The sequence below is a fragment of the Boleophthalmus pectinirostris genome, unplaced genomic scaffold (assembly GCF_026225935.1).
Source record: "Boleophthalmus pectinirostris isolate CB_2022bp ecotype Guang Dong unplaced genomic scaffold, ASM2622593v1 HiC_scaffold_18, whole genome shotgun sequence".
NCBI lineage: Eukaryota > Metazoa > Chordata > Actinopteri > Gobiiformes > Gobiidae > Boleophthalmus > Boleophthalmus pectinirostris.
In genome coordinates, this window is record NW_026571133.1 from 44,014,614 (window position 1) to 44,042,297 (window position 27,684).

The 27,684-nt window shown below is 42.3% G+C and overlaps 1 protein-coding gene across 1 annotated transcript; it reads right to left on the reverse strand.

Moving 5' to 3' along the window:
• Positions 1–676: 676 nt before the first annotated feature.
• Positions 677–27,459, reverse strand: gys2 (glycogen synthase 2). Its single transcript, XM_055153667.1, has 16 exons — positions 26,994–27,459; positions 24,050–24,231; positions 22,989–23,180; positions 21,348–21,533; positions 17,006–17,150; positions 15,882–15,999; positions 10,510–10,630; positions 10,155–10,261; positions 9,420–9,479; positions 9,257–9,335; positions 6,080–6,193; positions 4,718–4,844; positions 3,450–3,545; positions 2,013–2,176; positions 1,200–1,280; positions 677–1,065 (listed from the first exon to the last, which is right to left on the reverse strand). The coding sequence occupies exons 1-16, from the start codon at positions 27,115–27,117 to the stop codon at positions 865–867; spliced, it is 2,097 nt and encodes a 698-aa protein (XP_055009642.1). The 5' UTR covers positions 27,118–27,459; the 3' UTR covers positions 677–864.
• Between the last annotated feature and the right edge of the window lie 225 nt (positions 27,460–27,684).

Below are 27,684 nucleotides of genomic sequence, written 5' to 3' on the forward strand. Positions count from 1 at the left end.
TTGACAAGAGGATCAGATCACTCTTATCTCCGTGTTTGGCAGAAAGATCAGAGGAGCTGCTTTTATTATTTTATTATTTATTCCCAACTGGTTTTACTCCACAAACCTTGACTCAACGTGTGAGACTCATTCTTTAAAGAGGGGTATTATGCACAAATGACTTTTTTGAGCTTTCTACTCTGTTATAATGTTTGCTCATCATTTTAGGTGTCATACATGCATGTTTGGGTAATCTAGTGATCTCTCCTGAGCCATTTTAAAACCTTCTTTATGGTTACAATTCTTTCGAAAGCTCAGCTCACAGGGCTACATCACACAAAGCTGATGCGATGTGCGGGAGTAAGAAACTTCTTAAACATGTTAATACATGGTTGTCTGTGAATATAACATTTTCAGAAGAATAAAAGGGAACAGAGTGATGTAAATCTGTGATTAGCAGTAGAAGTGATAATAGAAGTGTAATAGCGCCTCTTTAAATTCAGTCTCTTGGTGATTTCCTAAGCCAAGAGACTTTGAGTGAAACTTGTATGATGTGTGTTCATTGGTCACAGTGAAACCAAACCTTGTCCGTCATATACAAACAAAAACACGACAACGGTCAGGTCCCGGCCTGTGGTGAGCTGCTTCTGTGCTGTTAGGTGGAGGTACTGGTCAGTTGTCGGGCTCTGTGCTGTTGGATGGAGGTGAGGTGGTGTCAGTTGCCGGGCTCCGTGCTGTTGGATGGAGGAGAGGTGGAGGTCAGTTGTTGGGCTCCGTGCTGTTGGATGGAGGTGATGTCAGTTTCCGGCCTCTGTGCTGTTGGCTGGAGGTGAGGTGGAGGTTAGTTGCCGGGCTCCGTGCTGTTGGATGGAGGTGAGGTGGAGGTCAGTTGCCAGCTTCTCCATGCTGCTTCTTCTTCTTGCCATTGGACACAAACGGAGCCTTGATGTTTATGCGGTCCCTCTCTGCCTCCAGGTCTTCGTCGTAGGGCTCATCCTCTTCGTCGCTGTGGTGGGGGGTGGAGTGAAGGGAGGCAGAGGGGGACGGGGGTACAGAGTACGGCCTGGGGTACTGGAAGCCCTCTGCCTGTGGACACAAGGCAGTACAATATAAGAGGACTGAGGGGGTGTGATGTGGCTGGAGTTCGGTTGCGACCAAATGAAAGCCAATTGAGGAAATGAGGAGGACCATATTTGGAAATCTGTGGTTTGTGTTCTCACCTGTAGAGATGACATGGGGTCCAATTTGTACTGGTCTGGGAAGGCTCTGCTGAGGGCCAGGTGCCGGGCGTGGACGTAGAACTGAAGACACAACACCTCTGGTCACACAGGGCATACAGAGCTCACCACGCAAAACTGAACTCAGATACAATTAATAAAGGTTGATAGCGCCTGTTTTTGTAGTTTTTAAACCTGACAGATTATCAGACAAATACGGCTGTCAACATGATCTAAGCCGAAACCAAGACTAAACCAAGACTAAACCAAGACTAAACCAGCACTAAACCAAGACTAAACCAAGACTAAACCAGCACTAAACCAAGACTAAACCAGGAGGACTAAACCAAGACTAAACCAACACTAAACCAGCACTAAACCAAGACTAAACCAGGAGGACTAAACCAAGACTAAACCAAGACTAAACCAGGAGGACTAAACCAAGACTAAACCAAAACTAAACCAGCACTAAACCAAGAATAAACCAAGACTAAACCATCACTAAACCAAGACTAAACCAGCAGGACTCAACCAAGACTAAACCAGCAGGACTAAACCAAGACTAAACCAGGAGGACTAAACCAAGACTAAACCAAGACTAAACCAGGAGGACTAAACCAAGACTAAACCAGGACTAAACCAGCACTAAACAAGACTAAACCAACACTAAACCAGCATTAAACCAAGACTAAACCAGGACTAAACCAAGACTAAACCAAGACTAAACCAGCACTAAACAAGACTAAACCAAGACTAAACCAGCAGGACTAAACCAAGACTAAACCAGCACTAAACCAGGCCTGCACTATAACTGACCCGGCCCAGGTATCTCCAGTCGAGGAGCTCGGACAGGCGCTCGGTGCGGTTGCGTTGGATGATGCGTTGGCGGCGGGACTGTTGGCAGAAGCTGAACATGAACTGGGTCAGCTGGTTACACGAGTCGTCTGCAGAGCGGAACCTACGATCCACGATGTAGATCCCTGCAAAGACACGCTAAAAGTGTGAAAGGACTTCAACTGTCTCAGTGTCTTCATTTTGATAATAGAAATCTAATGTATACATTCTGTTTGTTTAGATTGATGTTCTGTATGTAGAGGCACATTGCCACAGCAACGTGCCTCTACAGCAACGATGGGACCAAGTCATTTTGAGAGTCTCAAGTAAGTCTCAAGTCTTTGACCTCAAGTCCGAGTCAAGTCCCAAGTCAAAGATGGACAAGTCTCAAGTCACTGGTTCATAAGTATAAGTCAAGTCCAAGTTGTGTGCTTTGAGCTTCAAGTCATTTCAAGTCTTTAAACCAAAAAAGTACCAAATGTAGCTTAGATTTTTTGCAATTTATATGAATTTTAAACTAAATTGTACTTAAAAAGTCATTGTATATTTATGCACATTTTCATTTTTAAATGTCTTGACAAGAGTGTAAATTATTATTGTCAAAATCAAAAGAATTCAGATTGAAAAGAGCTTAATATCAGTCATTTTGTCATGTAGTCTGCACTGAAATGGAAGGATCATGTTCTATTAGTTCCCTCTGTTTTACTGTATTGTACAGTATATTACTGTATTGTACTGTATATTACTGCTGTACATTTGAGGTACCATCTCACAGTACTTCAGTTACATCCAAAGTACCAAATAGAAGGGATGTTCCAGTTTATTCCTTTAAAATTAAGCAGTAGAAAAAGTCTTTTTTTAAAAAACACATTTTTAGGAGTATCAAATCTTCTTAAGTCACATTGCCCAAGTCGCTGACCTTCAAGTCCGAGTCAAGTCCAAAGTCTTAGTCCATTTTATCAAGTCAAGTCTAAAGTCCTAAAAAAAGTGACTCAAGTCTGACTTGAGTAAAAGTCACAACTTACAAGTCTCCACCTCTGGCTCACAGGGCTTTCAGTGTTGCTTCACAAAGAAAACATGGACAACTGGCAAATCATTTGGATTTTGCTCTGTCGGCTCTGGTGCTCTCACTCAGCTCAACGAGAGGGCTTCATTTGGGCCTTTCATGTCAGAACCGTGCAGTGCCACAGCTAGATCTTTCAATATTGTGGCACGGTGGCTCAGTGGCCGGAAATTCACACTTCACAGCAAGAAGGTTCTGGCTTTGATCACCTGGGCCTTTCTGTGTGGAGTTTGCATGTTCTTCTTGTGTCTGGGTGGCATTTTCATGTTCTCCTTGTGTCTACGTGCTGATGTCTACACTGATGTCTGTTTGGATAATAAGGGTAGGTGCAGGGCAGGTGCAGGGCAGACACTCACCATATGCAGAGGGGTCAGACACATGCTCCTCCATGAAACAGCCGAATCCTGACAGGTTAGTGGTGACACTGGGGATGCCCATGACCGTGCACTCACCTGAGGACACAGACACAGCGAGGAGGGACAGTGAGAAGGGACAGTAAAGAAGGACACTCAGATGTGTTCAGGTGTGTTCAGGTGTGTTCAGATGTGTTCAGGTGTGTTCAGGTGTGTTCAGATGTGTTCAGGTGTGTTCAGATGTGGTAAGGTGTGTTTAGATGTGTTCAGGTGTGTTCAGGTGTGTTCAGGTGTGTTCAGGTGTGTTCAGGTGTGTTCAGGTGTGTTCAGATGTGTTCAGGTGTGTTCAGGTGTGTTCAGGTGTGTTCAGATGTGTTCAGGTGTGTTCAGATGTGGTAAGGTGTGTTCAGATGTGTTCAGGTGTGTTCAGATGTGTTCAGGTGTGTTCAGTGTGTGTTCAGTGTGTTTTCAGATGTGTTCAGGTGTGTTCAGTGTGTCAGTGTGTCAGGTATGTTCAGATGTGTTCAGGTGTGTTCAGGTGTGTCAGGTGTGCTGTGTTCAGGTGTGTTCAGGTGTGTGTTCAGGTGTGTTCAGGTGTGTTCAGGTGTGTTCAGGTGTGTTCAGATGTGTGTTCAGGTGTGTGTTCAGATGTGTTCAGTGTGTTCAGGTGTGTGTGTCAGGGTGTGTTCAGATGTGTTCAGGTGTGGTTCAGGTATGTTTCAGATGTGTTCAGGTGTGTTCAGGTGTGTTCAGGTGTGTTCAGGTGTGTTCAGATGTGTTCAGATGTGTTCAGGTGTGTTCAGGTGTGGTTCAGATGTGTTCAGGTGTGGTCAGGTGTGTTCAGGTGTGTTCAGGTGTGTTCAGATGTGTTCAGGTGTGTTCAGGTGTGTTCAGGTGTGTTCAGATGTGGTCATGTGTGTTCAGGTGTGGTCAGGTGTGTTCAGATGTGGTAAGGTGTGTTCAGATGTGTTCAGGTGTGTTCAGGTGTGTTCAGGTGTGTTCAGATGTGTTCAGGTGTGGTCAGGTGTGGTCAGGTGTGTTCAGATGTGGTCATGTGTGTTCAGATGTGGTCAGGTGTGGTCATGTGTGTTCAGGTGTGGTCAGGTGTGTTCAGGTGTGTTCAGATGTGTTCAGATGTGTTCAGGTGTGTTCAGGTGTGTTCAGGTGTGTTCAGATGTGTTCAGATGTGTTCAGATGTGGTCAGGTGTGGTCATGTGTGTTCAGGTGTGGTCAGGTGTGTTCAGGTGTGTTCAGATGTGTTCAGGTGTTACCAGGAGTGTATCCCCAGGGCTCGTAGTAGGAGGGGAACACTCCCAGGTTACAGCCGCGCACAAAGTCGTCATAGTCCATGGGCAGCAGGGGGCTGGTGGAGGACAGGAACTCTGGGTGGAAGATGATCTGAAACACACAGACCATTTTGGAATCATGACTGAGGAACAGTTCAGTTTCTTATGTGATCACATAATTATTACAAGCATACACCAAGTGCACTACACACTACACGGTGCACACTAAACACACACAGTTCTGCCCTTTTGTTTACATCAAGGGTGTCAAACATTTGGCCCGGAGGCCAGATCCGGCCCTCCAAGACCTTCAATCTGGCCCTTGACTGATTTTCTACTAAAATATTTGAATTATATTTTCTATTAAAATATTTGTAATTTTCTGTGGTGTTTATCACAGCAGCTTCTCCAGTGTCTCTGTATGTGGCCCCTCCCACCAGAGCAGCACAAATGAAGACTTGTCTCTTTCCAAACGCTCTTAAAGGACGATCGTTTTGACTGTTGACCGTGACACCCTCATCAGAAAAATGTCCAACATGAGAAAAGTGGAGCCGAGTGCAGGATTTTACAACAAAAATGGACTTATTCTATTTGCAAACAAGTTCATGTTAAAACATTGTGTTGAAATTGTATTTTTCTTAAAGTTTCAGGTTGTTCATAATATTGTAATATTTTGTAAAAGAAAGAGTTCATCAATTCAAAAAGATTTCTGTAATAGATTTGTGTTTCTCTGCACAAATATTTGAACTTATTGTTATTTTTGGGGTTTATATGACATGAGTTTTCTGATCCGGCCTCTTTGGGATCAAAGTAGGTTGGATACGGCCCCCGGACCAAAATGAGTTTGACACCCCTGATTTACATGTTTTCCCCAGTCCAGCTCCGTTTCCCTGTCTGTCTGTTTTGGTCCTCATGTTTCTACCTCGTCCTCGTCGTCTCTTGCCTCTCATTCCCTGATCAGCCCAGGCTAGTCTACACACACTCCTCCTGCTCACTCACTCTTTGTTAGATTATTGAGCTGTGAAGACACACACTCAATCTCTCTGAAACTCTGCACCTGTATTCTGTTGTTTGCATTTTGTACATTCTGCTTTATTCCTGTTTCTAGTATCTGTTTGAGTTTAATCTCAGCATACTTTCTACTTAGAGTATTTCCCAGGTTTTGGAAGATATTTTAGTTCACATTAAATGAATCATATATTCCTCTGTTGTTTTTCAGTCTGATATTAAACATGACCTGTTCTAGGACACTTTCTGTTATTTAACTAAGACTTTGTTTGCCTGTGTTGCATTTGAGTCCAGTTTACCTGCGTGATAAGCTGTACTTCCCTTTGAATGCCCTTTTACCTTGACACGGTCGTTGCGGTCGTTGAAGAGGCCGATGCGGCGCACGTTGGTCAGGATGGGGTCAGTGGCGTCGTCCAGCATGTTGTGAGTGGTGACCGGAGGCAGGCTGCGTCTCTGCTCACAGACAGGACAGGACAGGTCAGAACAGAGCACTGCTGACCCGCCAGACACAGGGAGGATGGGACAAAGGACATCCTCAGTATTCAATAGAGAGTTGAACTGTTGCAGTGACATATCAGTATTTGGCATTAGTCTGTATAAAATCTGCTAACTGTCACAAACATGTTATTAAAAGCAGAGGATTTCTGTTAGAAGGGAGTCCACCACCTGCTTGTTTCCATGGAGGTGTGCCACCACCAAGCCAAGCTACAGGTTAGATCAGCTGAGAGGAGAGCTTTTAATGCCACACTGAGAAACATTCCAGGCAAAGTAGTAACATCTCCAAAGAGAAGTAGTAGAAGTATTGTGCACCTTGAAATCATTTTATTTATTTTTTTCTCAATGATCTGCATTTACAACACAATGCATAATATAAAAGGAATTTATCTTAAAGAAAGGCTATTTCTATGAGAAATGATCAGTCAACATAACGTGTGTCCCACTAATGAAACTACTGCACATCGCATCAGGTTTGTCAAGATGCTGTGCACTGGTTTGTATGATATATTTTTTTGTATATTCGTGGAGAAATGTCGCGTGGGAGTGTGGGTGACGTAGGCTTGTGGGGGGAGAATTGCACACGCTTGCACTAACCATAAGGAGGGTTCAAATAGGCACCTGGGAGAGATCACTAAAACACTCAAACATGCATGGATGACATCTGAAACCTCTTCAAGCATTTTATGATGAGGGAACAACATTACAACATGGTAGCTCCAAAAAGTCTATTTTTAACCGGAAGAAAATCAAATCAAGTATAAACCCTGTTATACTCAGTGTTGGGGAGTAACAGATTACATGTACTGGAGTTACATAATCAGAGTACAAATTATGAGAAATTGTATTCAGTTACAGTTACTTTTTCAGTGAGTGGTAATTGGATTACAGTTACTTTGTTAAAATAAATGAATTATATGGTGATATTTTCCTGTTTTCACATTTCCCCGGCGCTTTTTTTTTTTTTTTTTTTTTTTTTTCGGTAATTCCACTCATTGTTGGATACTAAACCAGGTCTAAACTAGGACTAAACCAGGACTAAACCAGGTCTAAAACCAGGTCTAAACTGGGACTAAACCAGTTCTAAACCAGGTCTACAACAGGATTTAACAGGACTAAACCAGGACTAAATCATGCCGTGCGGACCGTGTCTCCTCGTCTTCTATCAATAATATTTTTAATACGGTTCAGTAAAGCCCTTTTCATTTTCTTTTATCAGACAAAACTTCTTATGTGAAGATTTCCTCGTCTTTGTTTCTCTACAGCAAATCAAGTAATCCAAAGTATTCAGATTACATTACTCACTTTAAGTAATTTAATGGATTACGTTACAAACTACTTTTTGGAGTATGTAATCTGTAATCTGTAGGGGATTACAAGTAACCTTTCCAACACTGGTTATACTAGTGACATGGCTCTATAGATGTTTATGAGGGGGGTGGAAGAAGCTGTGTGTGAGACATGACAGGCCTGTCCACACCACAGTCTCTCACTGTATGGTGGAGTCTACAGGCTGCAGCCCTGCGCACACACACAACAGAGGAGTTATGAAGTGCTGCTGAGGAAATGAGAAAATGACAAAGGGAGACCTTAATGTTTGGTCAATACAATCACACATGTTTAGCGCACACATAAATCTCACTGTAACGGCCCCGTCGAGCCCAGTGTCAGGCATACATCAGCTCAGTATTGACCACTGCCCCTCCCTCCACGCCTTATATGGTCCACATCCTGCTCCCATTCACAAAACCACTCCGTCGCTTTCTCTACTGCACACGACAAGATACATTACCACTGTTGCCAAGTTTGCTTATTTATAGAGACTGTGGCCTTTTTCATTTTTACATTTCCCAGAGACCAGATTTCTCTGGGGCGGAATGCACTTTGACAACACTATAACTGCGCCTTCATTTTATGTTTCATAGGATGACCATATTTCCATTTGTGAAAACCTGGACACCTTTTGGGGGGGGGGTTGTGCAGGTCTCTGTGCTGTTGGGAAAATAACACAAGGACGACAGCAGCAACAAGTTTTAAGAAGCAAGTAAAAAGGGTTGCACCTGTCCTGTCTGAGAAAAGTGTATAAAGTTTGTGCTGAGGGGTTTTACAGCCTTAACACAGATAGAATAATTGTAAAATATAAAGTTGATACTTCGCAGATTTCACCTATCGCAGGTTATTTTTAGAACGTAACCCCCACGATAAACGAGGGACACTGTACTCTCACCTCACAACCTGTGCACATGGACTCACACTTGCTACGACCGGGATGGAAAACGGAGAATTTCTTGTCCAAGTCATTGTTAAATGTGCATTTGTGCTTCAGTGTGTTTCAGACTGACCAACCGTTTGTGTCTCGCTCCTTCTGAGTCACAGATGCTACGAGAGACGCTCAGTTTAATGCCCCCAATGAACGGTACCCGGACATTTGCATCACTTTATAAAAAAAAAACCCAGACGCCCCGGACATGACGCAAAATACGGACATGTCCGGGGAAAAACAGATGTTTGGTCACCCTATGTTTCATGAATATAACGTTCACAAACAACTGTCAAACATTACAACAACAAAAATATACTTTCAAAATCCTAATAATTTTTCTCTGTCTAGACAAACGGCAGTGAAATAAAACCAGGCTTTAACTGTGGTGCAGTTCATGACAGAGACTAAGACTAAGACCAGGTTTAAAAAGATACTAGGACTAAAGCAGGTCTAAAACAGGTAAACCAAGGACTCAAGAGGACAGAGAGGAAGGAGGAGGGCAGGGTCTGGAGGGTTAAAGCAGAGAGACAGAGAGAGAGAGAGAGAGAGAGAGAGAGAGAGAGAGAGAGAGAGTGTGTGTGTGTGTGTGTGTGTGTGTGTGTGTGTGTGTGTGTGTGTGTGTGTGTGTGTGTGTGTGTGTGTGTGTGTGTGTGTGTGTGTGTGTGTGTGTGTGTGTGTGTGTGTGTGTGTGTGTGTGTGTGTGTGTGTGTGTGTGTGTGTGTGTGTGTGTGTGTGTGTGTGTGTGTGGGGTCTGGTACCTGTGTGGCATAGATGGCTCTCTTCATGATGGTGAAGTCGTCGCGGTCAAGGATGGCGTTCATGTCGGGGATCTGGCCTCTGAGTAGAAGCAGAGGGTTAAATGATTGACAGGGGTGAGATGATTGACAGGGGGACAGTGTGAGTGCAGCAGGACACACTTACCTGAGTAAAGAGTCATAGAGCCGCTGACCAAACTTCTCCTTCACAGAGTGAGCCGTGTCCCTGCCACACACAGTGTGTGTGTGTGTTGGGAGAAAAAATATAAAAGATAAAACTTATAAAATATAAGATATGAAGACTGCTAAGATAACTGACACCACATGTTCCTATTTTCTTTAATAATCACTGAGGCAAAAGATGAGATACTCCAGGCCACCACAATGGGGCGATCAAACCAGGCAACTGCCAAGGGCCCCACACTGAAGAGGGCCCCAGAACACATAACTAACTTAAGAGCCAGGCTTGAAAACTATAGACTGCTGTTATGATAATCTATGTTTACTGCTAAACACAAAAGCACAAACTAACTGGTTTTGAAATCATCAAACCTACTAGGCCCCTGTGGTGTCTAGAGACAGCTCTGAAAATACTTACACTAGTACATGTACTAGATCTAAAACCACGACTCCTAAACTGACTGTTCTGGAGTCTCTTTTATGTATCTACATACATACTTTGTACACAACATTCCATGTTCTTGGTCCATAAAAACACAACTTCATAGGAAAATGAGCAGTCTGGTGCTAAACTCCTTGCACATCAGAGTTTTGAGAAGAGGCTGAAGATCTCAGCTCAGAGTCAAGAAGTGAGCAGGTTTGAGATAGTTTGCCTTTCTTTCGTGCGTACACTTTGAGTAAGAATTGCACACAGATATATTGAGACCCCCGTGAGGCTCACCACAGCTGCTTGCGGATGGCCTGACCCTTCAGCGACTCCACGTTGAAGTTGTTGGTTTTGGCGGGCATGATGAAGAAAACCACCACGGTCACATCACTGCGGTGCACCTGCACACAGCATGACACACTGAGAGGGTGACAGCATGAGGGAGAGAGAGCACGAGAGAGGATAGAGTGAGAGGAATAGAGAGGGAGAGAGAAGGACAGACACAGAAAAAGAGACAGAGAGGAACAGAGAAGAGAGAAGGAACGTCCCCTGTCTGTCACTGAGAGACAGAGAAAGAAAAGAGAGGGTGGGGGGGGTGACACTGTGCCAGAGAGACTGCACTATATGTGTATACATATCAGGTGAGTACCCTCAGCAGGTAGTTGAGGCGGGACAGAGACTCCAGGAAGATGTCGGCTCCTTTGTTGGAGAACTCGTAGCGTCCGGCGATGAAGAAGAACAGAGTCTTGTCCAGGTTAAAGTCCAGATGTCTGCGCACAAAGACACAAAGGCTCATATCAGACTATTTACTGATCTCTGTTATACTGTTGTTTCCTCATCACAAACAGACCTGCACGGAAAAAAATTACTTGTAAGATTTACTAGAAAAAATCTTCATAACAATTTGCACTAGTACTTTTTAAGTAAATTTTATTGCTGTAATATTAGGTACAATTTACTTCAGTCAGTATTAAGTAAAATGCACTTTCCACCACAATTATGAATTTAGTTACGAGCCATTTACTCAGTAATTGTTACTCCATTTTTTAAACTTAGAAGTCATATTTATGTAACTAAATTAAGTAAAATATTTAAAATATCATCATCATTAATTGCATTGCTGTGATGAAATAATTCAGTAAATATTATATGTCTAGTATTTACTGATGTGTAGAACATTTTTATACAACTTATTTCAATCGTCAAGTGCTTTACAACAAGGAACCACTCATCCATACACACACACGAACACACACACACGCACACACACACACACACACAGACACACACGCACACACACACACAACACACACACGCACACACACACACACACACGCACACACACACACACACACACACGCACACACACACACGAACACACACGCACGCACACACACACACGCACACACACGCACGCACACGCACACACACGCACACACACACGCACACACACGCACACGCACACACGAACACACACGCACGCACGCACACACACACACAGACACACACACACACACACACCAGTGTACACAGACACTGGAGGTGATGTGGGATAAGTGTCTTGCCCAAGAACACAATGAAATCTGTGGGAGCTTGAATCACACCACCAGGATTTAAACTGCCAACCTTCAGATCAGTAGATGAACACTCGACCAGCTGAACTCCTGCCGCCCCAGCCCAAACAAGCAGCTTTTATTTATCTAAAAGGACTTTGGTCTGACTCAGTATCTGTGGGTTTATGAGGAGCAACTGTAAAACCTTAAAAAGTGTTGTTGATTCTACAGTAGAACTTACTCATCAAACACAATAATTCGACTACATGAGTAAAGTAAATACATCTTGTCCATTGCTATTAAATAAGTTGTAGTTTTCACAGAATTATGCTATTTCACTGTAAAAATTACCCCAGTTGATTTTATATTTTTTACTCCCCAGAGAAGTGATTTTTTTCAATGTGGAATTGTGTTTTGTTTCATTCACACAAAATACAAACAAATCTGGCGTTTTTCCGCTGAGTTCTTCTCTCAGGCAGAAAACTGTGTTCCACCTTGTGATGTCATGGGGTAATACAGAAAATGCTCCACTGTGTTTTTAATCTCTATACATCTTAATTAGAATCATTTGGATGATTTTCAGCTCAGGAATTTCCATTCTCTACTGAACAAAATGTACAAGGAGCTGTTCACTTAAACCACAGCTTCATGACGTTGCATTTTGAACTTTGGAGATGTAGACATACGAAGAAGTGAAGTGAAGGAGAGGAGAGAAACATTCTAACATTGTTTAAAGCTCAATTTCATTTAACACAGAACCTTGACTATTTTTGTATACAATAGTGTGTGTATATGCAGTAGTGTGTCTATGTAGTAGTGTGTGTGTATGCAGTAGAGTGTGTATGCCTTAGTGTGTGTATGTCATAGGGTGTGTATGTAGTAGTGTGTGTATGCAGTAGCGTGTGTATGTAGTAGTTTGTGTATGTAGTAGTGTGTGTTTGCAGTAGTGTGTGTATGTAGTAGTGTGTGTAGTATGTGTGTATGTAGTAGTGTATATATGCAGTAGTGTGTGTACAGTAGTGTGTGTATGCAGTAGTGTGTATGTAGCAGTAGTGTGTCCAGTAGTGTGTAGTAGTGTGTGTATGCAGTAGTATGTAGTGTGTAAGTAGTGTGTATGTAGTTGTGTGTATGCAGTAGTGTGTGTATGTAGTATTGTGTGTGTATGCAGTAGAGTATGTATGTAGTAATGTGTGTATGTAGTAGTGTGTGTATGTAGTAGTGTGTGTATGCAGTAGTGTGTGTATGCAGTAGTGTGTGTATGCAGTAGTGTGTGTATGCAGTAGTGTGTGTGTATGCAGTAGAGTGTGTATGCCTTAGTGTGTGTATGTCATAGAGTGTGTATGTAGTAGTGTGTGTATGCAGTAGCGTGTGTATGTAGTAGTGTGTGTATGTAGTAGTGAGTGGATGTAGTAGTGTGTGTATGTAGTAGTGTGTAGATGTAGTAGTGTGTATATGTGGTAGTGTGTGTTTGCAGTAGTGTGTGTATGCAGTAGTGTGTATGTACTAGTGTGTCCATGTAGTAGTGTGTGTACGTAGTAGTGTGTGTATGTAGTTGTGTGTATGCAGTAGTGTGTGTATGCAGTAGAGTGTGTATGCAGTAGAGTGTGTATGTAGTAGTGTGTGTATGTAGTAGTGTGTGTATGCAGTAGTGTGTGTATGTAGTTGTGTGTATGCAGTAGTGTGTGTATGCAGTAGAGTGTGTATGCAGTAGAGTGTGTATGTAGTAGTGTGTGTATGTAGTAGTGTGTGTATGCAGTAGTGTGTGTATGCAGTAGTGTGTGTATGCAGTAGTGTGTATGTACTAGTGTGTCCGTGTAGTAGTGTGTGTACGTAGTAGTGTGTGTGTATGCAGTAGAGTGTGTATGTAGTAATGTGTGTATGTAGTAGTGTGTGTATGTAGTAGTGTGTGTATGTAGTAGTGTGTATATGCAGTAGTGTGTGTATGCAGTAGTGTGTGTATGCAGTAGCGTCTGTATGCAGTAGCGTGTTTATGCAGTAGTGTGTGTATGTAGTAGTGTGTGTGTATGTAGTAGTGTGTGTATGCAGTAGTGTGTGTATGTAGTAGCGTGTGTATGTAGTAGTGTGTGTACGCAGTAGGGTGTGTATGCAGTAGCGTGTGTATGCAATAGCGTGTGTAAGTAGTAGTGTGTGTATGTGCAGTAGTGTGTGTATGTAGTAGTGTGTGTATGTAGTGTAAGTGTGTGTATGCAGTAGTGTGTGTATGCAGTAGAGTGTGTATGCAGTAGTGTGTGTATGTAGTGTGTAGTGTGTGTATGCAGTAGTGTGTGTATGCAGTAGAGTGTGTATGCAGTAGTGTGTGTATGTAGTAGTGTGTGTATGCAGTAGTGTGTGTATGCAGTAGAGTGTGTATGCAGTAGAGTGTGTATGCAGTAGTGTGTGTATGCAGTAGTGTGTGTATGTAGTAGTGTGTGTATGCAGTAGCGTGTGTACGCAGTAGCGTGTGTACGCAGTAGTGTGTGTATGTCGTAGCGTGTGTATACAATAGTGTGTGTATACAATAGTGTGTGCATAGTAGTGTGTGTATGCAGTAGCGTGTGTATGCAGTAGCGTGTGTATGCAGTAGCGTGTGTATGCAGTAGCGTGTTTATGCAGTAGTGTGTGTATGTAGTAGCGTGTGTATGCAGTAGCGTGTGTATGCAGTAGCGTGTGTATGCAGTAGCTTGTTTATGCAGTAGTGTGAGTATGCAGTAGTGTGTGTATGCAGTAGCGTGTGTATGTAGTAGTGTGTGTGTATGCAGTAGTGTGTGTATGTAGTAGTGTATGTACGCAGTAGCGTGTGTATGTAGTAGTGTGTGTGTATGTAGTAGTGTGTGTATGCAGTAGCGTGTGTATGCAATAGTGTGTGTATGTTGTAGAGTGTGTATGCAGTAGTGTGTGCATGCAGTAGTGTGTGTATGCAGTAGTGTGTGCATAGTAGTGTGTGTATGCAGTAGTTTGTGTATGTAGTAGTGTGTGTATGCAGTAGCGTGTGTATGCAGTAGTGTGTGTATATAGTAGTGTGTGTATGCAGTAGCGTGTGTATGCAGTAGTGTGTGTATGTAGTAGTGTGTGTATGCAGTAGCGTGTGTATGCAGTAGTGTGTGTATGTCAGTAGTGTGTGTATGCAGTAGCGTGTGTATGCAGTAGTGTGTGTATGTAGTAGTGTGTGTATGCAGTAGCGTGTGTATGCAGTAGTGTGTGTATGCAGTAGCGTGTTTATGCAGTAGTGTGTGTATGTAGTAGTGTGTGTACGCAGTAACGTGTGTACGCAGTAGCGTGTGTATGCAGTAGCGTGTTTATGCAGTAGTGTGTGTATGTAGTAGTGTGTGTATGCAGTAGCAGTGTGTGTATGTAGTAGTGTGTGTATGTAGTAGCGTGTGTATGCAGTAGTGTGTGTATGTAGTAGCGTGTGTATGCAGTAGCGTGTGTATGCAGTAGTATGCAGTAGTGTGTATGTAGTAGTGTATGTACGCAGTAGCGTGTGTATGTAGTAGTGTGTGTGTATGTAGTAGTGTGTGTATGCAGTAGCGTGTGTATGCAGTAGCGTGTGTATGCAGTAGCGTGTGTATGCAATAGCGTGTGTATGTAGTAGTGTGTGTATGTTGTAGAGTGTGTATGCAGTAGTGTGTGCATGCAGTAGTGTGTGTATGCAGTAGTGTGTGCAGTAGTGTGTGTATGCAGTAGTGTGTATGCAGTAGTGTGTGTATATAGTAGTGTGTGTATGCAGTAGCGTGTGTATGCAGTAGTGTGTGTATGTAGTAGTGTGTGTATGCAGTAGAGTGTGTATGCAGTAGAGTGTGTATGCAGTAGTGTGTGTATGTAGTAGTGTGTGTACACAGTAGCGTGTGTACGCCGTAGTGTGTGTATGTCGTAGCGTGTGTATACAGTAGTGTGTGTATACAATAGTGTGTGCATAGTAGTGTGTGTATGCAGTAGCGTGTGTATGCAGTAGTGTGTGTATGCAGTAGTGCGTGTTTATGCAGTAGTGTGTGTATGCAGTAGCAGTAGCAGTAGTGTTTATGCAGTAGTGTGTGTATGTAGTGTGTGTGTACAGTAGTGTGTGTATGTAGTAGTGTGTATGCAGTAGTGTGTGTAGTATGCAGTAGTGTGTGTATGCAGTAGTGTGTGCAGTAGTGTGTATGCAGTAGCAGTAGCGTGTGTATGTAGTGTGTGTATGTAGTGTGTGTATGCAGTAGTGTGTAGTAGTGTGTGCATGCAGTAGTGTGTGTATGTAGTAGTGTGTGTATGCACAGTAGCGTGTGTGTACGCAGTAGTGTGTGTAGTGTGTGTATGCAGTAGCGTGTGTATACAAGTAGTGTGTGTGCAGTAGTGTGTGTAGCAGTAGTGTGTATGCAGTAGCGTGTGTATGTAGTAGTGTGTGTGTATGTAGTAGCGTGTGTATGCAGTAGTGTGTGTATGTAGTAGTGTGTGTATGTAGTAGTGTGTGTATGTAGTAGTGTGTATGTACCCATAGAAGTGTCCTCGCACAAACTCCTGGATTCGTCCTTTGCTGGTGACGTGGAGGTTCTGGAACTCGTGGATGGCTGAGAACTTCTTGATGTTCAGGCCGTTGGGGGTCACCACGTCTGCACACACAGCAGCTTAGACGCAAGTACGAAATACTAATACCATTATACTCCTAGTGCTACTACTACTACTACTACTACTACTGCCACTACAACTACTACTAATACTACTACTACTACTACTACTCTAACAGCAAGACCAACAAGAGCTGCTCAGAGCATTAGAAGCAGAGGTACAAAGGTCAAAGGTCACACATGTACTGATGTCCTGTTGTCTTCCATCCAGCACATAGCACATATACTTCACAAAGATGTGAGTCACGTCATTGGTGAGCCTCATGTTCAGGCGGGCTTGATTGACAGGTGGACTAGCCAATCAGGGACATCCATGGGACTTATGAGGGAAAAAATAAGACAGGGACTGAAAAATGTGGAGGATTAAACTGTTCATCTGTGGAGAGAGTGATGTCATTTTATTCAAAATAAGAGATGACCAATGAGCTCCTTCATCTCACATGTGCCACTGAAATAAACAGATTTGATTGGATGACCATGTTTGGTTCAGAGAGTGTGGGGAGCAGACTCATGACCGAATATATAAAACACACACACACACACCACACACACACACACACACACACCCACACCACACACACACAGGCGCACACACAGACACACCCACACCACACACACACAGACGCACACACACACCACACGCGCGCGCGCGCACACACAGACACACACACACCACACACACACACAGACGCACACCCACACCACACAGATTACTTCTACTACTAGACTAGTAGACTGGTTTAAAAGTAACTAACTACCACTACTAGTAACTAACTAACTACTACTACTAGACTACTACTACTAATTACAGTACTTGTACTAACTAACTAACTACTACTACTTCTATTAGACTATTATTACTAACTTCAGTACTCGTACTAACTAACTACCACTACTACTAGACTGCTATACTGGTTTAAAAGTAGAAGTAGAGTGTGTGACAGAATGTTGTTGTGCGATGATGCCTCGTGTGTGAGAGCGCCCCCTGTACCTGCTTTGCGGTGCAGCATGTGGCTGGCCTCCACAGCAGTGATCTGGGACACGGTGGTGAAGACGTGTGCGCAGTGGACGGCTGCTCTCTCCAGACAGTAGCGGTGGTAGATCTGCCTCTCCCCGGCCTCTTTATCGATGTTAAACTGAAACAAACATTCCATTCACTTCCATTCATTTCCAAAACTGATCCTAACCTTAACCACAGTCTCTACTTGACTAATTTCCATTTAAACCTTAACCAATGTAACTCATATCTGAACGAGCAGACACTTTCCATACTAAAGACTCAGTACTCAATAGACTTAAACTTAGACCAACTGTATTGATCCACAAGGGAAATGATTTGGACACAGGAGCTCTCACATCACAATATAATATCATAACAAAGACAATAAAATATAGTGGTAATAATACATTCTAAATAAGCTGCAAAAAAAGATGACAGGGATCAAAAATACTGATTCTGATCCCACGAAGCTCCTAAAAACTCTTTCTTTAGACAATAGAATGAGATTAAATTAAATGGTAGTACTTTCTTTTCTATTCCCATGTGCTTTATATCTGTGTCCAAAAAAGCACTATAAAAGTTGTATTATCATTATTATTATCATTATTATTATTATTATTATTATTATTATTATTATTATTATTATTATTATTAATCCATCAGTTGTGCAGGTAGGTTCTATAGTGGTCCATGGGTGTATACTAGACTATGTGCTCTTATTCTGATATTTATCAGAATTTCGCATGTCTACTTAACAAGTTGAAATGTAGCTTTTAACATGAAAACTACCACTGAGGGTGATCAGACGTCCCTGTTTACCCAGGATAGTCCCAGCTTTGAGCCCTGTGTCCCCTGTCCCAGTAGATTTATACAAAACCACTGATTTGTCCCAGTTTCATAAAAGAAATGTCCCAGGTGTCCCTATTTTTGACCAGTCTGATCCCTGCCAACAGTAAAGAGAGGCATAAATCGTCAATTGTTTAGGTAAAATACAGAAAAGCTGCTTAAAAACGACCAAAACACAGAGAAAATGTGACTATACTGACTCACATTTGTCATGAATGGTCTCTGCAGAATAATTTTCCTTAATTACACAGTTGTTAGATCATTTTATTCTTACCAACCACCACAAACCAGGGTGTTCCAGTTTTTGATTTTGAAAATCTGGTCACCCCAAACTGAACACAACTCCAGGTATGTTTTTGAGGAACTAACAACATTCTAACTGACTTGAATTGACATGACTTAAAGCTCACAAGGATCAACTTAGCGTAATATAGAACCTTTAAAGAAAGAGGCTGATTCTGTGACATAAAGTGATATAAAGAAGCATACATAAACATTGCTCCTTCGGTCGCTTCTTCGGGGTTCTGTTTTTTGTTTGGAGCTACTTTCAAAGACTTAGTTTGCTTATTTCCAACTGGTCATGTCCATCTATGAGAAGGTCAGGCTTGTGTAGTTCTGCTGAATTATGTAGAACTGGAGCGCTAAATTAAATCTAATCAAATCCAGATGAACAGACTCAGCTCCAGTTGTTGTCACAAGTACACAAACTTGTGTAATACTAATAATAATGTACAAATGTGTGCTGGGTTGAGTGGTCTGCCTGCTCCTGCTCCTGAATCAGAAGGCTTATTGATATGATTCTGTCAATAAGAGGGGGCTGTCTGTCAGTCATCCATCTGACGTGTGACCTTTACCTCCGCACTGCCCTTTCCCACCCGCGTCCCGCAGCCAATTACACTCACCTGAACCACATCATGACCCCTAACTGCACTTCCTCTGCAGCTCCACTTATCACAAATCTGTTCTCAAGTTGGTCCCAACAGGATTCCACTTTAGCCAAACTGTTTAAAACAGACATGTCAAACTCAGGCCCAGGGGCCAAATTTGCCCCACAATATAATTATATTTGGCCCACGAGATCATATCAAATCTGTATTCAATCTGCCCGCTGGCTACAGATCGACTATAGAGACATTATTTATTTAAAATGTTGTTTTATTTTGTATTATGCGTGTTCTGGATTCAGTGTTTATTTATTTGTTACATTTATTTAAAGAAAAAATTATGTATCTTGAAAGAAGAGAAAACATGCAGATGTTGTTGAAATTTTTCAATAAATATTTAGTTTGGCCCACGACTTTCCAGTTTTCAATTTTGGCCTCTGTGAATTTGAGTTTGACAGCCCTGGTTTAAAGGTTCTATATTAGGCAAAAATGGACTCCTGTGAGCGTTTAACCACGTTACAATGTTCTTACTGGTGTTGTAATTGTTGTAGAGACCAAGACCAGTCTGAAAACACAGGGTCCCGAAACCAGGACCAAGACCTCTGAGAGTCGAGAGCGAGACAAGACCAAGACTTTTAAAGGTCGAAACCGAGACAAGACCTCGACCATGGCCCATCGAGACCAAATCGAGATCATCTTTGTCATTTCCTACATTTATTTGTATTTTACACTTATTTTGGCAAAAATATATAAATCCTTTTATAAATCTACCTCCATTTGATCCAATTAATGTTCATTTAGACTTAAAATAGGCCAAACAAACTGTACTGCACTGAAACACTCTGTGACCCTTTTTTGGACCCACAGTTTGAGAAGCTCTTCTTTAATCCCACTTCCACTGGCTCTTTACACAAAACAACTTCAAAGTGAATCAAGTGTTTTTTTCAAGTTCATAACATTTACAGTGACATTCTCTTACTGGTGAAGCTGTGATATTTAGGAGCCTCTGCACATTTACCAGCTGTAGTGAAATATGATCAAACTCGTCAAGTGTCAGACCTCGAGTCCGAGACAAGACCGAGACCAAATGTGCTCAAGTCCGAGACGAAACCAAGACTGTAAAAAAGTGATCTCAAGGCCGGTGTCGAGTACTACAATACTAGTTGTCACTCTGTTTGTGATGTGGTCCACTGTGTTTTTAAACTCCAAACTGTTTCACTGCCAGTCTCTACTGAACTAAACATGAAAGCTGCTAACATGAAAAGTGCCCTACAAAGGTAAAAGAGCTTAACTGACAAAAATGACTTCAAAGTTTCTAGTTTGTCCAGACAAAAGTATAATAGGCAGGACTCCCAAAATTTGACAACTAATTGCTATAATGAAGAAATATTTGTATGTGAAAAATATTGAGCTCCAAATTGACCTTTGACCCTTATTTGTCAGTTCCTGTTCTCTGTCTTTGTGTCAGGAGCTAAAAATAATGAGTCGTTCAAAGGCAAAAGGCAGAAACTGACACTTTTACTTGTCTAATTTATTTTACTTATTTATTGCTATTTTATGATTTTATGGTTTTACTTTTATTTGCTTTTATTGGTTTCATTGCACTGGCATGACCAAATTTGAGCAGTTTACCTCTTCATTTTATTGATCTCTGTGCAGCACTTTGGAAACTGTTTGTTTGTAAAATGTGCTTTAGAAATAATGTGGATTTGGATTTGAAAACAGGAGCATGTATGAGCAGAGAGTTATCATAAACACTGAAGCACATATATACTGTACATACATATATATATTTGAGACAGGGACAGCACACAATTTTCACATTAACCTTGACAGGAGAGATGCATTGTACATCAGGTTGTAGCATCAGTGCTAATTTCCACCTCTAGTCCCTGATTGATTGTATTTAACTGACCTTGACTATCAACTGTTCTGGAGATCTGTAGCATGTTTTGGGTTGATGGGGGAAACCGGAGCACCCAGAGGAAACCATCCAGACACAGGGAGAAACATGCAAACTCCAACACAGAAAGGCCCTGGGCGACCTGGGGATCGAACCCAGAACCTTCTTGCTGTGAGGCATGAGTGCTAGCCACTCAGCCACCGTATTTATATACTGCTCTCTGAGCTCACTTGTGGTGCAGTGTGATCATTGTTTCCGCTGCATCTTTGCTTCTCCTTACAGTGTTTGGCCCAGAAAATCTTTTATAAAATGAATAATAATACTGCTGACCTTTGACCTTTAGGATGCAGCTACACACAGGCCTTTGCCCCATGTCCTGAGCAGTTCAGTAAAAAGAGCTCCCTGTACTTCCACACTGTACTCCCATACTGCACACCTACTGCCATGCCAACTGCCACCAGCAGAGGGCGCCTACACCACTCCAGCTTCACTAGAGTTCAGTGTGATGGGCTGAAATGCAGAGGACTAAAGGTGTGCAGCCTGAGCTCACACTGGTAAACTACTTGTCAGTGTGTATGGACAGGCCTTACACAGATCCTCTGTAGTACACTCTGATGGTAAAACAAGACACTGGTACTGCGTGAATACTTGACTTAGTGAGGATTCACATCAGACGAGTGATTTCAGAAAAGAGAAATACCTTGTGCAAGTTGTTGTAGAAGTCGGCGTTGCCCGCGCACAGGTAGCGCCCCAGCAGAGTGGCGTGTGTGGTGAAGACTGTGGCCACAGGGAGCCTCCGTGAGCGGGTCAGGACCAGCCCGGGCCCCGCCTGCCACTCATGGAAGTGTGCGATCACATTCTGCCTGTCCCCCAGGTCGTCTGTTACCTGCACACATGCACACATCCATGCACACATCCATGCACACAAACACACACACACACACACACACACACATATATAGTGCATCTAATTATAACACATGTTCTTTTATTTTAAGTGAATGTTTGCATGCTAGTTTCCTTTACTGTGACAGCAAAACTGGACTCTGAACATAAATTGTGTTGAATAATTAGGATGCTCAGAATGCATAAAGGAATAACTTTGGATCACTGTTGTGAACTAGTTGTGTTTTTCATGTTAGATCGGCTCCCTAGAGTTACTGCTCATGCGCACACCCCCATGTGCTCTTACAGTTTAAATACTGTCGATTTGAGCTCCGAGGCAGAAGTGGAGGAACATGTCACATTTTAAAAGTGTATTGGTTTATTGTATGTTTTGTCCAGTTAAGCAACGACATGTGCGTGAGATTTACAGCAGAATACTGACGTTAGATGATTGAATAGTTTGGATTTAATGTTTGATTTTATCACTATCATTTTCATTACACTGTAAGTGTAGAAAACATTGTAACTTTAGAAATGTACTGTATAAATAAAATATCACTATATTATAATAGGAAATCACACCGTAGCCTGTGATATGAGTGTTAAATATTATGTATTTAACACTATTTAATATAAAGATTTGAGTGTTTCCAGTCATGTTTTTCTCTTCTATAGTGGGAGTCTTATTTGATAGAAGATATCGATGCAAATTCATATAAATGAGTGAATAATAATGATTCTACAGTGGGAGCATTATTCGATGGTTAAATTGTCCTGTCGATATGTGCTCTCTTTAGTCAGAGCCTATTTGAGCAGAATACAAATGTTGAAATGAACTGCCTATGCAGATTCAGATAAATGAGTTACAATTTGACATAACTAAAGTATAAAGTGTGATCACTGTGTGCAAACAGCATCAAACCTGCGTCTATAATCCAAAGAAATATGTTATAAAAGTGGGGAGGTCAGGTCATTCACGCCCTGAGCGCCTGAGAGAGTGACTGCTGGGTACAGTAGATCACATTTGTCAAAGTGAGGGACAAACTGCTGTCCATCATGGACACTCCTGCTCACCCACTGCACCAGACTATAGAGGGACAGATGCTTTTATTCTTATAAATTAAGGCATCAGAAAAAGTGAGCATGGCCCTCAAATTTCAATGGACCATAACTCAGAAATGACTCAAGGGATTGAGCTAAGATTGAGCTAAAATTAGAGATTCTTTCATTTGGTGATTTTAGAATTTTTTTTCAATCAAATCTGAGATGGCTCATAAGGGAGATTCCTTGAAAAAAGCTGATTTCATACGGACTGACCCTTCTGCCAACTTTATAAATCCAGTGATTCATTCAAAAACAGTACAGTGCCTTTAATGGAAGTGCACGTGACCTGAGTTGTACAGAAGTGACATATTAAAAGATCTGAGGACACGTGTGGACAGCAGCAGAGACAAACCTCTTTGAAGAACCAGGCGATGAGGGCTCCCAGGATGAGGGCATCGTTGGCCTCACGGTCGTGGAAGGGCATCCCGATGTGGCAGCTCTGCCACAGGTCGCCCTTCCAGCGGTCCAGGTTCCAGGCAGCAGAGCCCAGGTCAAACAGGATCACGTACGGACTGCCCTCGATCAGCCAGCGCCCACAGTGCACCTGCGTACCACCATGTACACAAGACAAGTCAAATACTTCGACAAAACAAGGACAAGTCTGAATATTCATCACTTTTCAAAGAAACCAAAATGAGGTTCACAAGGTTTTTTCTTCAATATTAGGATCAAAGGCCAGGAAATAAATGTAAGTCAAGCTGTACACAGTCACATCCTCTGGCCCCTAATGAGGACTAAATCAGGTCTATTTGAGATCAGCAGCATGGTTTAAAGATCAGATCTGGGCTCAAAGTTATTACCATTTGTGTTTTTGTGTGTAAAGTGGGAGCTACGGTGTCACAATCATTTCCCTTGTGGCTCATTAATGAGACTTTGCTCTCCTGTTTGAGCTCAGTTTTAATGAGTGTCTCTTTTCAAAGGGTTTTATGTACACAAATGTATCTGTAATGTTGTATCCTCCTCAACTGTGTCACAAACACACCAGGAGTTATGTTTTGTTTCATTCACACATGTTTAACACACAGAGAGTTCTTCCCTCAAACTGAAAACACTGAGGGATACATCACAGGATAATCCATATGGTAACACAGAAATTGATCCACTGTGTTTTTAAAGCCCATACACCTTCACTAGAACCATTTGTGTAATTTCACATGCCAAGATTTGAAGTTACAGTTATTGTTTTAGGCTTGTTGAAACCTTCACTTCATAGTGCCCCAGAGGAGACCGTAAACTGTCAATCACAAAATAGGTTTATATGAAAATATGTTTTGTTTTTTTGAAATGCACAAACTTGACATGACATGGGAGAACAGAGCATCTTGAGCTTTGGAGATGCAGACATCATAAAAATGCAAGATCACTCAAACATGTGTGAATGAAACTTTTGCCTTTAACACTGTGCAGTGTGACCTTGCAGCCGTTGTTGGTGAGGGCGTCAATGGCCTTCTTGACAGCAGGGTTTGGGGGTTCACAGCCCTCCACTTGAGTCTGGAAGTTGTGCTCAAAATAAGGGCCCATCATGTAGTAGTTGTCCCCCCATTCGTCCACGGTGATCTTGGCTTTGGTCTGGATCACGGTGTAGATCCCTCCCACTGCACACACACACACACACACACACACAGGACACAGGAGTAATGCTCACAGCTCGACACAGGTCCTTTGTCTATACCATTCCATTAAACACTCCAACAACAGCGTCTGAGCACACTGTTGGGTTTTGTCACTTATGTTTAGCACCGTTCTTTGCACACAGTTTGAAACTGTTGAGCAAAACCAAAAGGACACAAGCCACTGAAGTGAGTATGAGTCAAAGACAGAGCTGTTAACACCAGTATTCACATGTGAAGGGTTAGAGTTCTGAGTTTCAGATGTTATCAAAGCTCTGCTCATGCAGCAGCAGGCTCACTTTGAACTGAACTGATAAAGACTGTTTCATATAATCTATGGTCAGGGTTCATATGAGAGCCTAAAGGTCACACAGAGGTCATGAAAGGCCTAAAAACATATTGGAATTCACATGACGTAGAGACCTGCTGTGTTCCTCCACACAGCTGGAACATTAGAACCCATTTTAAACACAGACTGAATCTGAATCATGATTTGACTCTTTCATGTGAGTAAAGTCTCATTCATTCTGCTCCACAGCCGCTTAATTTTTAACTGTGGAGTGAATGGACTTGAACTCCACACTAGATCAATATTGATTTAGTGTTACACAAAACATAGGAGCAGAGAGTGATGTGTGGGGCCCCTGAGGGCCTCTGCATGTTCTCACAGGTCACAGCATGTCTATATGTGAGTGAGGAGTGGATAGTGAGTGCCCAGACACAGATATGCCCAAGGGACATTGGTCTAATGCAGGGGTGCCCACACTTTTTCAGCATGTGAACTACTTATAAAATGACCAAGTCAAAATGATCAACCTATTACAAAGCCAAGCAAACTGCACTGAAACACTCTGTGCCCCTTTTCTGACCTTCACCCACAGCTCGAGAACCCCTTCATTAATCCCACTTCCTCTGGCACTTTACAGAAAACCAAAGAAAGTGAAGAAAGTCTGTAGAAATTTTAAACCTTTTTTGTCAAGTTCCTAACTGGAGTTACATTCTTTTACTGGTTTTGCAGTGGGATTTAGTCTCTGTACATTTACTAAACGCACATGTGACAAATACAGATGCATTTGTGTGCTTTTATTAGGCAAACTTCAACCACATGTCACTGGAGGTCTGCTCTGTGCTGTAGGTCTGCTCTGTACTGCAGGTTTGCTCTGTGCTCTGTGCCAACACTGTAACATAAATTTAGACTAGTGTTTACTTCTAATCCGCGGGCACAGAGGAGTTAGTCTGTGTGCTCTGTATGCAGGGAGGAGAAAGAGCGTGAGAAAGTGAGAAGGGTCACGCTGACGTGAGGCAGATGGACAGGTAAGATATTTTTAAAAATCTAATCTGCCCTGTGACACCCGCTGGTACGCGAGGGTACACACTGATGTGGACAAGCCTCGCGCTGGGGGCTTGTGATCACACTTGTAGAGTGTCAGACCTTGAGTGAGAGACAAAGACCAAATCCAAAGCTCTTGGGCCAGACTCATTGTGAATGTGATGTGTGAGTGACAGGTGTAGTCCGACCCTGTTTTCCTCAAGGCAGTTAGATTGACGCAGCAGCTACTAAGTGACCAGTACAACTAATACTAGTACTACTAATACTAGTACTACTGCTACTACTACTAGTAGTACTACTTCTACTACTACTACTACCATTGATACCACTGTTTCTGGTGTCCCACAGGGATCCGTGCTAGGCCCCAAATTATTTCTTTTATATATAAAAGACTTGTACTTAGTTTCTGAAAAACTTAAATCCTTTCTGTTTGCGGATGAAACAACAATTCTGTGTTCAGGTGAGGACCTTCAAACATTAGTGATCGAAAGACACACACGAAATTGCAAAGTTACAAGTGTGGTTTGCCTAAAACAAATTGTCTCTAAATATCATGAAAACTAAAGCTGTGTTCTTTGGAAACTGTGAAATAAATCAGAAAATTCAAATTGATAATGTAACCACAGAAAGAGAACTTGAACATACATTTCTTGGTGTAACTCTTGATCACAAACTTTGTTGGAAACCCCACAGTGATAAAATTAAAACCTAAATTGCAAAGTTATAGCCTTGATGCCTTGATGAACAAATCCAAATTTCTTGTAAATAAGAAAGCCCTGTGTACAATCTACTGTACTCTTATCTGACTCCATTTAAGTTACAGTGTAGAGGTCTGGGGAAATCCTCATAACTTTTCATCTTCTTCTTATATAAGTAACACAGACGTATTGTTTAAACTGATAGAAAAAAACAAAACAGTACGAATAGCTCACTTAGTTGGATATAGAGAACATACAAATGCACAGATATTGAAATCTGGGGACCTGGTAAAATTTTAAACCTGCCAAATCTTATTTAAAGTGAAACTCGACCTGCTCCCAAAAAACACCCAAAAACTGTTCTACACCAATGAATTCAACTACAGCCTGAGAAGTCAAATGATTAAAAAAAAATTAAAATTCTCTTGAACCACCCTCAAAATCACGTGTGTTAGCAGATGTGGAGCAGACTTATGGAATATGACCATATCAAACTTGGTGCACTTCAAAAAACAATATAAAAATCTAATCTTACAGAAATACCTAAAAGACTAGATCCACTGTCTTCACAAGTAAACACGACTCTTCTTTCTTTAACATTACTTTTTAGTTTGATACGATCATAAATGATACATTTTGTGCCTTATTTATCATTATTATTAGTTTGTATGACCATAAAAAGTAGAACTTTATGAGTGAAGTGTGTGCTTATCTCTGACCTTTGTTGGTGACCTCCCAGGACACTTCAAACAGCAGGAGGTCATCCACAGGCAGCTCGTCGTCTTCCCACTGCGGCAGCACCCCACTCAGGGAGCTCATGGACAGGGACCGTGACAGCGGCATCTCTGCAAGAGCCCCCACACAACCAGGGGCCAATGAAGAATGACAACTGCCAGTCAGGAGATGCAAGGAGATGCAAGTCAGAAACACGAGGGCCCGTCAGAGAACCAGGGACCAGTCAGAAACACAGGGGCCGTCAAAGAACCAGGAACCAGTCAGAAACACAGGGGCCCTTCAGAGAACCAGGGAGCAGTCAGAAACACAGGGGCCCTTCAGAGAACCAGGGAGCAGTCAGAAACACAGGGGCCCTTCAGAGAACCAGGGAGCAGTCAGAAACACAGGGGTCTTCAGCAGGCACAGGTCCTCCTCTCTCAGTGGACTGTGTATCTTCGTGTAGAGTTTGGAGTTTGGAGAGTTCAGGGGATTGTGCAATGTTTGTGAGGTAAGCCTCAGCCCCTCACAGTGACCATTTCTGTGGCATGACATGCCACAAAGCATGATGGGAGAGGAGGGGGAGGATGGGAAAGAAGGGGGGTTTAAAGGTGAGTTGGAATAGGTTGATTCATCCAATTAAAGTAAAGGAAACTTGCGCTACAAGCATGTTTGAGTGTATATAATGCCTACGACAAT

Excerpts from the sequence above, each read along its gene's own strand:
- gys2 (XM_055153667.1), bottom strand. The coding sequence starts at position 27,117 with ATGCCGCTGTCACGGTCCCTGTCCATGAGCTCCCTGAGTGGGGTGCTG. Across the intron at positions 10,631-15,881 it reads GTGCGAGGACACTTCTATGG|ACATCTGGACTTTAACCTGG; the intron begins GTACATACACAC and ends CTTTGTGCGCAG. Across the intron at positions 1,281-2,012 it reads ACTGGAGATACCTGGGCCGG|TTCTACGTCCACGCCCGGCA; the intron begins GTCAGTTATAGT and ends TTGTGTCTTCAG.